Source organism: Delphinus delphis, chromosome 15 (genome assembly GCF_949987515.2).
Source record: "Delphinus delphis chromosome 15, mDelDel1.2, whole genome shotgun sequence".
In the NCBI taxonomy this organism is placed as follows: domain Eukaryota; kingdom Metazoa; phylum Chordata; class Mammalia; order Artiodactyla; family Delphinidae; genus Delphinus; species Delphinus delphis.
Window position 1 is genome coordinate 56,248,464 of NC_082697.1, and position 12,601 is coordinate 56,261,064.

A 12,601-nucleotide genomic window follows, 5' to 3' on the forward strand; every position below is an offset into this window, starting at 1 on the left:
CAGTAATAATGAGAAGCGAATGCTTCCGTCGTTGTTCTGAGAAACAATACAGGTCTATACCCAGTATTGTAGGTACGCAAGGAAAATACATGTACCAAGTAACAAAGCATGTATTTAGTGAGAAGACCCACAAACGAAAAGATGCACAGGAGTACGTTTGAATGGTGGCCTGGGGAGAGGGGGATGGAGCGGGGAGAGGTGATAAGAAGAAGCAGATAAACAATGCGGGAGGGAGGCTTTGCTCCAGGCCCACAGTGCAAAGGCAACTAACAGAGCTAGGTGCCGGGATTTGGGATCAGGGCTTAGGAGCAATCTGGAGAGAATCAACCAACACACCTGTAAAGTCGGAGCTGGGAACCCTGACTCCCTGGGGCTGCGTAGAGTAACTATCCACTGGGCTCTGGGCCTGTTCCAGTTTCAAAACTGAAAATCCCACATTCCAGGGACCCCTCTCAGTCCAGAACAAACTCGGGAGAAGTACAACCCCCAAAATGGGCCACCGGATACGCCTCTGGATCTGCGGGATTCCCAACCACCGATATTCTGTATGTGAACAGGGCAGAGGGAGCTCCCCACTTCCCACATTGAGCAGTCATCATGACGTCTGCTGTGAAGTTTCGTCCGTCTGGGTCTTTCCATCGTGTAGAACACAGGCCTGCCTTGCTTATCCCAGGTGGACGATGCCCTGAGCTTGCCAGCTCACCTACAGAGAGCTCTCAAGCCAACTCTGTCCCCTCTCTTTGTTTTTCCATCTAGAAAATGGGCATAATAATCCTACCTGGCTACAAGGTCAAATGAAAACATGGGAACAGGCTTTGATTTAAAGTGTATATTCTGGGGAATTCCCTGGAGGTCCAGTGGTTAGGTCTCGAAGCTTTCACTGCTGTGGCCTGGGTTCAATCCCTGGTCCAGGAACTAAGATCCTGCAAGTCAGGCGGTCAAAAAGGTTTTTTTTTAAAGTTTATATTCTGGGCTTCCCTGGTGGCGCAGTGGTTGAGAATCCACTTGCCAATGCAGGGGACACGGGTTCAATCCCTGGTCCGGGAAGATCCCACATGCCGTGGAGCAACTAAGCCCATGCGCCACAACTACTGAGCCTGCAGTCTACAGCCTGTGAGCCACAACTACTTAGCCCGCGTGCCACAACTACTGAAGCCCGCATGACTAGAGCCCGTGCTCCGCAACAAGAGAAAACACCGCAATGAGAAGCCCGTGCACCAAAACAAAGAGTAGCCCCTGCTCACCGCAACTAGAGAAAGGCCACACGCAGCAATGACCCAACGCAGCCAAAAATAAATAAAATAAATTTATTTTTTAAAAAAGTTTAGGGCTTCCCTGGTGGCGCAGTGGTTGAGAGTCCGCCTGCCGATGCAGGGGACACGGGTTCGTGTCCCGGTCCAGGAAAATCACACATGCCGCGGAGTGGCTGGGCCCGTGAGCCGTGGCCACTGAGCCTGTGCATCCGGAGAGGCCGCAACAGTGAGAGGCCCACGTACCACCAAAACAAAAACAAAAAAAAAGTTTATATTCTGTATAAAAGCAAAGGATTTCATATTAGAAGAACCTTCTCCACTGTGTGGGGAAATTGTGGGGAGTAGGATACTTGGCCAGCAAGGGTGTGGTCTTGGTTGGCGTGACTCTGTGCTTCTGTTTTCTTTCAGGGCAGGAGCGTGTGACGGGGGTCTCTGTTGCCGGTGGAGGTGACCATGGCCTCCATGTTGCTCACCCGGCGGCTGGCCTGCAGCTTCCAGCACAACTACCGCCTGCTGGTGCCCGGTAAGCCCTAGGGAGTTCTCGGCAAGAACTGGCCCTAATGGAAGACACAATCCAGACTAGGAATTCGGGGTCTGAAAAAGTCCTTGGGGTTAAAGGGATCCACTGTCCCACCCACCCCCATAAAACTGTCCCCATCGCCACACCTCCCATCTCCACCATGTGTTCCTGTCCCCGGGTGGACAGCTCTGCAGTGGTCAGGGAGCTGATCCATCCTGGAGCCACTCTGCTGGCACGGAGGTGGTGGTCCCAGCAGCCAGAAGGCCCAGCTGGCTGCATAGGGATTGCTGGAGAAAACATAGCTGGGTTTACTGCGGAGAAACAAGAAAACTACAGAAGTCCTTGCAATTCACCTGAAAGCTTCAAGGGCACTGGGTGGGAGGCCCCATCCCAGGAATGTCCACCCCACCCTCTCCCTCACCTCCACTCACCCTGCACCTAACCGGCCAACAGCACTGGCTCATTCTGCCGCCGTGGTCTCTCTCAGATGCTTCTACTTCTCTCTGTCTCGCTGAGTTCAGTGTAGCCCAGTGAGCACCCTGCCCGCGTGATCTCAGGAGACCTCCCTCCCTATAGTCTAATGAGGAAGGAAAGGGTGAATCCCATTTTACAGATGAGAAAACTGAGGCTCAAGAAGCAAAGTCACACAGCCCCTTGAATGCAAGTCAGTCCGGCTCCAGACACTGGGTTATCATCACCACTCCCCCACGTGCCTCCCAGCAGCTCTGGGAGAGGGAGGCTTGCAGTAGCCTCCTTTGGACGCCAGCCCCTCCAGGCTGTCCCCAGTTTTCAGAGCGCCGTGCTTGCTGTCACAATGTCCCCTTCTTATTGTCAGTCCTGTCTGCCTTCTGAAGACAAATTGTTTGCCGAGGCCTTGATTTGCATGTTGAATGTTGCAGGTGTTTATATCCTGAGTGCGATAAAAAGCAGGAATGTTCTCTCCTCTCCCACAGGTTTTATTTTTAAATAAACATTTTCTTTTGGAATATTTTAGGTATGCAGAGAAATTGCAGAGGCAGTACAAAGAGATCCCATATGCTCCTCACCTAGTTTTCCCCAGTGTTAGCATCTTACATCACCAGGATGCGTTTGTCACAACTGAGGAACTGACCTTGGTACGTTGCTCTGAACCAAACTGAGACTCAGAGAGGTTATGTAAGTTTCCCAGAGTCTCAGAGCCTGCCAGTGACTGAGCCAGGCTTTGAGCCGAGCCAGGTTGCCCCAGGACCCACACCCTTAACTACATATTAATTATCTATTGTGATATAACAAATACCTGCAAACTTAAGAGGTTAAAATAATGCACGTTTATTATCTCACAGTTTTTGTGGATTATGAATCCAAGGCTTGGTGGATGCTCTGGGTCCAGGTCTCTCATGAGGCACAGCTGAGCTGGTACCAGGGCTGTGGTCCTGTGTGAAGGTTCATCGGGGGAGCCGGGGATCCACCCTCAAGCTCAGTCACGTGGCTGTGGCTGGCTTCAGTGCTACGTGGATGTCTTCATGCAGCAGCTCACAACACGGCAGCTGCTTCCTCAGGGTGAGGGAGAGAAGTGGGTGCCCAAGTGGGGAGCCACAGGCTGCTACCACGCTCACTGTGTTCAGATGCTTCCGTGCAGTGCCTCCACCCACTGGATCACTGCAAAGCCATTAAACATGCTGATAGTTCATGGCCTGAGGCAGTGTTCCCAATGGCATCATGCAAAGCGTTTGTAATCTTATATCAGCAGGTAGAGCACAGAGACCCGGAGACCAGACAGCAAAATGGTTCTCTCAGGGTGGTGAAATTAGACGTGTTTGTTTTTTCATTGTTGCTTACTGATATTTTCCTAGTTAAGAGTAAGTGGGGTGGACAGTGGAGGGGAGGGATAAGGTATGTTGTTTTGTTTTTAAACAAAAGCAGAGCAAACAACTCCAGTGGAACGTGACCTTGATTTTGGCCAGGCTCACATACAGAACCCTCGCTATTTGGGAAAATGACATTCATTTATTACTCTCAGCAGAAGACTAAGAGGACGTTAAAAACATTGGATGGCTGCTTTTACAGTTTAGAGTTAAAAAATGACTGTGTGGATTGGCATGGCCACAGAGGGCTGGGCTGGATGTACCCGCTGTGCCTGGTCTTGTGCGTCAGGGCACACCCCTGGCTTCTGGGCGTAGTGCTGCTTTATTCATGAATGAAAAAGCTGGATCATTCAATATTAATGCAAACATTTTTTGGCTTCCTTGTACTTTTGATAGTAATTTGCCTCTGGGGGAAGTGAGTCGTTTTGCTGCAAACGTTTCATTTGAAAGACCCACACTAGATGAAATGGAAGACACATCAGTTACAGTCACAGTATCTGGGAAAGGAGAGGTCCAGCGGACAGATTTCCAGCTTAGCCACTCAACAGACGTGTGACTTTGGGCAAATTAATTGACGTTTCTGAGCTTTAGTGTCTTCTTTAACATGAGAATCATAATAACGTTTACCACCTAGGGGGTTGTGAGCGTTACTTGCAGTAATCCATGTAAATTGCTCAGAATAATGCCTGGTATGTTCACCATTAGTGCTCAATAAATGGACATCTACTCATGCAACTTGGTATAAGCGATCCCAGAAAAGGCTTCCTTGACAATTTAAATCTTGTTCTTTTTTTTTTTGTGGTTTATGGCATTATATATCATCAAGAGAAAATTTATCATATTGGTATTTGGTTACTTTCCTCTACAAAAAATCAAAATTGAGATATAGTGGGAAAAGCACAAGTATTCTGGATTTAGGTTCTGGCCTTGCAACTCACTAGCTGTGTGACCTCAGGAAAGTTGCTTAACCTCTCTGATCCTCATCTGTAAAATGGGGACAACATCATCTCACAAAAAGTTTGTGGATTAATTAAAACAAGAGGTGAGCGTTTGCCTAGGTAGGGCCTGTCTAGCACAAAGTAGGGACTGAAACTGTGTTAGCTTCCCCATCTTCCTTTTTCCGATAGCACAGTTGCCAAAAAACTCACCAGACTCTGATTTTCAGGATTTCTGCCCAGAGGTTTTGGCCCTCTTCCATCCACACCCACAAAGACTTGGCACATGGTAGGAACCAGTACAGTTCTTGACCCAGACCCATCCGCCTTGCACCTGGCCATGGCCTCCCCGCCTCATGCCCCATTGATCTCTGCTCCCAGTGGAAGCATCCTTCCCCTCTATCCACTGCCTCTCCTAGCTCCTACCCCAACCCCACCTCCCAGTCCTGTTTACTCATGGTCTTGGCATCTTCATAACCGTGACTCCACATGACCCCACACGCTCCCTGTCATCAGGATCCTTTCAGCTGCAGGTCCTACTGCTAACTCCCTCCATTCCTGGTATTCCTGCTTTCCAACCCCCAAGAAGTCTGATTCCTACAATGCGATGTCAAGACATTTTCTGGAGAAAGGAAGGGAGGACTTGTGTATCCTCATGAGAGGGCAACTTACTACTTACAAATTTTTCACTTTCCCCCTTTGCTGGAGACAAAGCAAGACCAGCACTGGTTAAGAGCTCTTTTTATCCAAATAGGCATCCCTGTTGAATGCAGGTCTAGCTGGACTCAGTCTTGACCAGTAACCCTGAGCTCTGGAAGAGAGAAAGAGTTTACAGTTTTCTTAGAAGTCATCAGTGTGTTCCATGACCTTTAACTCTCTGCTAATGGAATAAATGGTAATTCCCTTTTCAGTGTAAGATCAAACAAAAGATAATAAAAGCTGGTACCTTCATGCCTCAAAATAAGGGTAGTTTTGGATTTTAACTGGATTTTACGTTCAAAGGGCTACACTTTATTGCATAATTAATTCAGAAACCTTCTTTGATATTCAAAGCAATTATGAAAAATTAAGAATGAATTTAAATATGTTTTCTAATATCATGGCTTTTTATAGTTTGGCAAGTTGTGTGTGTTTGTGTGTGTGTGTGTGTGTGTGTGTGTGTGACACAGAGAGAGAGAAAACAGAGAGAGATGCTAGCATGTTTTAGTGTTAGTTTCCTTTCCTATGTAATGCAAACAATAACGACCTACCCCTCAGGGTTGTGGAAAGATAAAATAAGATCACACATACGATTTATATGAAGCATCTAGAGATTCCCTAGTTTGATGCAAGTATGGCAACCCGTGTAAGAGGAACTCACGTTTGCCAACCACCAAATATGTGCCAGGAAGATGAAAGATGAACAGGGACATTAAAAGGATTTCTAGGGGTTACTGATTATAAATCATTACACACTTATCTTGGATTCCGCACAGCCGTCTTTTGCTTAGCGATCAGTGAGACTTGGAATTGAAACTACCCTTCATTTCAGCAAGATGCTGAGCTAAAAAGTTCTGTGAGGTTAGCCTGGGAACTCAAGTTTATTTAACCCTCTACAAGTTTATTACTATGCAAAAAATGTGAAATCAGTTTCAAGCAAATCACTTGTGCCCCAAATATTTTTTAACCAAAAAAATCTATAAGTGAGGACCACCTGAATTTAGACATTTGCTTATTCTCTCCTGGATGATTTTTGATCGATGCAACTAGGGGCACAACTCCTGGGTGGGTGCTACTGGCATCTAGTGGGTGGAGGCCAGGGAGGCTGTTAAACATCCTGCAGTGCCCAGGGCAATCTCCCACAGCAGAGAAGATACAGCCCACAGTGTCAATAGGCCCGAGACGGAGAAACTCAGGTCTATATATACATATGGATATAGATTAAATTTTTTACAAAATTTGGATAATTTTTATAATGGGTACATAATATTGCCAGTATTCCGCTGTCTGTGAAATGGTAGAATGTGGCATATTCTATTCAGCAACTCTCCATTGTTGGACATTTAGGTTGTTTCCTCTTTGTTGTTGTTAGAAACAATACTATGACAAATATTTTTTGTGTGTTTTTGGGTTTTTTCTTTTGGCCTCCCTGTGCTGTATGCGGGATCTTAGTTCCTCGACCAGGGATCAAACCCATGCCCCCTGCAGTGGAAGCACGGAGTATTAACCACGGGACCGCCAGGGAAGTCCCAATATTTTTAACCTATATCTTTGTGCACTGGTCCCGTTATTTTCTTGGGATGAATCCTAAACACTGAGATTGCTCACTCGAAAGGAATAGGAAGCCGGCATCAGCTTATCCTCACACCAGCAGGACGTGAGCATGCCTTCTTGCTTACAGCTTCACTGGCACCGGGCTTTCCCGTTTCTTTAAATCCTCAGCGTTCTTGTGGTGCCCACGTGGCCACACTCAGAGTTCTGGGGCAGTCTGACGGGGATGGGGCTGAGGTACTGACACTGCCTCTGTTAGGGACATTGGGTGTTATAAGGGCAGGAGTCTCACATCTGCTGTCCCCAGGGGTTCTCACCATCTTTGTTTACTGCAGGATCCAGACACATCAGTCAGGCCGCAGCCAAAGTCGACATTGAATTTGATTATGATGGGCCTTTGATGAAGACGGAAGTCCCAGGGCCTAGATCTCTGGTGAGTTGAGCACAGCTGAATGGTGTGTTTCAGAAAAGAGCAAAAAGTGTCCATGGGGCAAGAACACAGCCAAGCTGAGGGCCCCGTATCCTTAGCTCCTTTCAGAGTTCACCATTAGAGATCCTGAACCTTAAACCAAGCCATTCCTTCATAAGAAGCCAAAGAAGTCTTCTCAGAGGAGATGTATCAGTTGTCTATTGCCACAATAATGCTGTGTAACAAACAGTCACAAAACCTCAGCAGCATACAAGTTGCTCGTGCATCCAGGGTTAACTGGCAGTTGGGTAGGCAGCTCTCTTGGGCTCATCTACATGCCTGAGGGATGACTGGCTAGGCTTGTCTTGGGTCACTGTGGTGACTTGGCTCTGCTTTGTGCATCTCTCATGCTCCAGCCAGCCAGGCTGAGCTTGTTCTCACAGTGACCGAAGAGGAGAGCTTGCTGTAGGTCTCTTGAGCTAGGCTCCACACTGGCCCACCATCATTTCCACTTCATTCTGTTGGCCAAAGCAAGTTACATGGCTTGCTTTGAGTCCAGAGTCAGGGGCTGGGGCACAGCATTCCAACAACAGTGAAGGAACATGACGATGTGATATGGCACAGGGCGTGTATAGCACGTGCCCCACTGAGCTTGATCTTAAAGGGCCACAAGGAGGAATTGGATGAAGGAGTGCATTCTGTTCTAGGCAAGGGGAATGATGTACAGAGAAGCCCTCAGGGTGACAGTACAGGGTGTATGAGAGTAGCTCTGAATCCCTGGAATTGATGTTAGCCTGTGAGATGGAAGAGACACAGGTGAGTGAGGGGTGTTGCTGCTTCTCCTCAAAGAAGCTACAAAACCTGCATACAACACACTTTGGAAGGCTGGTTAACCTTGATTCTGTGTTGTAATGTGCAATACTATTTCTAATGTTTGCACCTAAAATATAACAGTGTAAACCTTTTTAATACAAATTTATTTTCTTTGCATATTTTGCAGATTTTATCCACAGTGTCTTTTTTTTTAAGTCAAAAGCTGTCTCTTTTGTCATTGAAACTATTTAATAAATACAGAAATCTTTGTACCGATGTAAATGATTGTAGTTATTTTGCATAGTCTTTTGCTGACAAAAGACTTTTTTCATGCATAGTTGTTTTGGGGAGGGTGGATTTTAATTTAATAATCGTAAAATACTTGGAATAAATTTCATATTCTTGTCATGAATATTATTTTGTATTTTTACGTGGAAATACATAGTTTTATGACACTAATTGCTAAAGTTTACTTTATGTTGACTTGTTTTTAAAGAAGAAATCCTTGTAATAGTAAAACCACTAGTTTGTAATTCCCGGTTTCTATGTGGAATTGTACAAGTGGGGTGTTCAGATTATAATTATAAATGGTTCTTTGATGTGCAAATTTCTATTTTCAGTTAATTTTATTTTCCTAATGGGATGTTAAAGCCTTTTTTTTACCCCTTAATAAAAAGAGAGCCCATGCTTTTCTGGACATTAGATAAATATCTTCAGCTTAAATTTTTTTGTTAAATAGTTTATTTGACTGTAATCTTTGAAGTGTCTAAACCTCCAGCCTGTCTGTTGTACTGGTAATTTAACTGGCAGGAATTGTTTCCTGCCCACTAATTCTTTTAAGCAATTTTAAAATACTTATAATATTGGGAAAACATGAAAGATTTTAAGCTGCTCTGGCAAGCATGTGTCCTTGCTCTAATGCATTTCTCTTCTCTCCTGCAGGAGTTAATGAAACAGCTGAATGTAATTCAGGTGAGTGGGGATGAAACAGCTGAATGTAATTCAGGTGAGTGGGGATGAAATAACAATCCTTCCATTGCTTCTTTGTTACAGTTTCACCAAAGGAGGCAAACACTTAATCTGTGCTGGCTCTTTTTTAAAAACATGCAGCTGACTTTTTTTTTTTTTTGCGGTATGTGGGCCTCTCACTGTTGTGGCCTCTCCCGTTGCCGAGCCCAGGCTCCGGACGCACAGGCTCAACGGCCATGGCTCACGGGCCTAGCCGCTCCGCGGCATGTGGGATCTTCCCGGACCGGGGCACAAACCGGTGTCCCCTGCATCGGCAGGCGGACTCTCAACCACTGCGCCACCAGGGAAGCCCATGCAGCTGACTTTTGATCTAAACATTTTTTTTCTAATTTCCCTTGTGATTTCTTCTTTGACTCATTGGTTATTTATGTGTTGTGTAATTTCCACATTTTGGTGAACTTCCCAAACTTCTTTCTTTCTTTCTTTTTAAATTTTTTAAAATTTTATTTATTTATTTATGGATGCGTTGGGTCTTTATTGCTGTGCGCGGGCTTTAGTTGCAGTGAGCGGGGGCTATGCTGCTTTGCAGTGCACAGGCTTCTCATTGCAGTGGCTTCTCTTGTTGGGGAGCACGGGCTCTAGTCATGTGGGCTTCAGTGGTTGTGGCACGCAGGCTCTAGACTGCAGGCTCAGTAGTTGTGGTGCACAGGATTAATTGCTCCGCGGCATGTGGGATCATCCCGGACCAGGGCTCGAACCTGTGTCCCCTGCGTTGGCAGGCAGATTCTTAACCACTGCGTCACCGGGGAAGCCCCCCAAACTTCTTTCTGTTATCGATTTCTAATCTCATCTCATTCTGTTGGGGTTGGAAACTTATTTTGAGTGATTTCAATCCTTTGAAATTTATTGAGCCTTTTTTATGGCCTAGCATATCGTCTATTCTGGAAAATGTTCCACATGCGCTCGAAAGGGACATGAACCTTACTGTTGTTGGGTGGGGTGTTCCATGCATGTCTGTGAGATCTATTGATCTGGAGTGTATTCACGTTAATCCTCTGCCTGTTTGTTCAATCCGTTGCTGAAAGCCAGGTACCGAAGTCTCCAACTAGTCTTATAGAATTATTTTTCCCTTCAATTCTGTTGGGTTTTGCTTCATGTATTTTGGGGCTGTTAGCAGGTGCTTATATGTTTATAGTCGTCTTAGTGGATGGACCCTTTTGTCATCATAAAATGCCTCTCTTTACCTCTAGAAACATTTTGTTTGTTTTACAGTCAATTTTGTCTGATATTAGTAGACACCATGGCATCTTTCTTATGATTGCTGTGAGAATCATATATCTTTTCCCATATTTTTACTTTCAACCTCATTTGTATTCTTGAATCTAAAGTATGTCTCATGTAGACAGCATATAACTGAATCTTATTTTTTAACTTTTTTTTTTAACTGAATCTTTTTATCCAGTCTGATGGTTTCTGATTTTTTTTTATTGAATTGCTTAATCCATGCACAGTTAATGTTATTATTGGTGTAGTTGTATTTACAGCTTCCGTTTTATTTTTTGTTCTCTCTCTGTCTCATGTCTTTTTTGTTCCTCTCTTCATTTTCTACTAATTTTTTGTACATAAAGTGAATATCTTCTAGTGTACCATTTTCATTTCTTTCATAATCACTATATATTTTTTAGTTTTCTTAGGCCCTAAGGCTTACTATATACATTTTAACTTTTCAGAATCTTCTTCAGAGTTATATCTCCATCTTTTTTGTTGTGATATATAAAACACATACAGAAAAAAATCATAAAATACAAATCCACAGCCTAATAAACAATTATAAAGCAAATCACCCATGTAATTACCAGCAGGGCAAAAAATCCAACACTGCCAGCACCCACAGATACCGTCCATGTGTCCATAAATGGGCAGGACATGGCTTACTTCATCAATTCAAGCTTAATCCTGAAAGACTGAGGGTCTAAGGAATTGCAGTGAGCCTGATCCAGTCTCTCCTTTCCCCAAGAATGCAGAAGCCGTGCACTTTTTCTGCAATTACGAAGAGAGCCGAGGCAATTACCTGGTGGACGTGGATGGCAACCGGATGTTGGATCTTTATTCCCAGATCTCCTCTGTCCCCATAGGTAAGAGCTGGAAAATCAGTCCCTGAATGTAGCCTGTGTCTCTGTGTAGTTGTGGCTCTCCAGACTTCAGCCACTCCTTCCAAGATGTGCATCCTTGTGTGCAGCCAGACACTTCCCTCAAGGGCAGAGAAAAGGAACAGGTCATTCGTAGAGCATGTATTACTAGGGACTTTATATGTCTTTTCTCATTTACTCCTCCCCCAAACCCCACAAGTATGGATCTGGGTACATATGCCCATTTTGTAGGTAGATGAGCAAAGCTTGGAGAGGAAGCATAGGTAGAATGTGAACCCATGTCCAATGTCAGCAGTCTTAGGATTCCTGGAAGAAGATCCTGAGGCAGGGATTTGGTGCAAGTGGTTAACTGAGGGAGAGCTCTTGGGAGAAAGGGCAGGGAGGGAGAGAGCAGAGGGCAAGGGGAAGTTAAGAAGGATGAGGTCTCAGCCAGAGACCAGCCACAGCCTGATTCCACGGGGGTCTCTGAAGCGGGCATTGCACCCCAGAGTCGGTCCCAGACCAAGGCAAAGAGGCTGGCCTTTTGGTACCCCTGGGCCAGTCGGTCCCTGCCCATCAGCTGCCAGAGGGAAGGACTTGTGTCATCTCTTGGGCGAAGCAGCTTCCATTCACCAGGGGCAATTTTCCAGAGAAGGAGGCAGCTGGAGCCATTAGCAGCGCTGCCCCCGCCCCCCGCCAACACACACACACAGAGCAGCTGGGAGAGGGGTGGCTTGCCCAGGAAAGGTGACCTGGAGGGGCACCAGTAGCCTCTGCCTTACCAGGCTCCCCTCCTGGCCATCCAGAGCGAGGCTGTGCTGCTGCAGGAGGGCATGGCAGACGGGACAGACGGGGCTGATTGGCACGTGCAGGTGGCTGCTGTTGGTAGCTCGGACGGTCGATGCTTCTTGGGTCGATGGATTACCCATGGCATCCGCTGGTTTGTAGGCTGAGCGTCGGATGAAACCTGTCCCTTAGTGGATGATGGCAGACATCCTGGGCTCCCCATCAACAGCTCCCCACCCGCCTCCAAGCCCCTGCACTCAGCCACCTGGGGTCTTTCCCCTGAGACCCCCCTTTAGGTCCCCATGCCTCTTCTGCTTTTCTCCTGCCCAGTCCCTTGAACCTATTTATTTCCCATTAAGATGAGATTCTATGGGAAAAGAATCTTAAAAAAAAAAAAAGGGAATGGATATATGTATATGTATAACTGATTCACTTTGCTGGACACCTGAAACTAACACAACATTGTACAACAACTATACTCCCATAGGGGACTTCCCTGGCAGTCCAATGGTTAAGACTCTGCGCTTCCACTGCAGGGGCGCAGGTTCGATCCCTGGCTGGGGAACTAAGATCCCACATGCTACACAGTGCGGCCAGAAAATAAAAAATAAAAAGAATCATACCAAAAAAAAAAAAGCTATACTTTTTTTTCCAATAAAAATTTTTAAAAAAAAGAGATTTGGGGAATTCCCT

At 45.8% G+C, this 12,601-nt stretch overlaps 1 protein-coding gene across 2 annotated transcripts in view; it reads left to right on the plus strand.

Moving 5' to 3' along the window:
* ABAT (4-aminobutyrate aminotransferase) overlaps positions 1–12,601 on the plus strand; it is an 87,237-nt gene that overhangs the window by 46,772 nt on the left and 27,864 nt on the right. Inside the window, exons 2-5 of one of the 2 annotated variants that reach the window (XM_060031722.2) lie at positions 1,662–1,776; positions 7,138–7,235; positions 8,967–8,996; positions 11,011–11,128. In XM_060031722.2, coding sequence (XP_059887705.1) covers positions 1,707–1,776; positions 7,138–7,235; positions 8,967–8,996; positions 11,011–11,128 — 316 coding nt within the window. In that variant the 5' untranslated portion in view covers positions 1,662–1,706. Of the gene's footprint in view, positions 1–1,661; positions 1,777–7,137; positions 7,236–8,966; positions 9,031–11,010; positions 11,129–12,601 lie in introns of those variants that run through there. The other variant, XM_060031723.2, reaches the window with a different exon arrangement.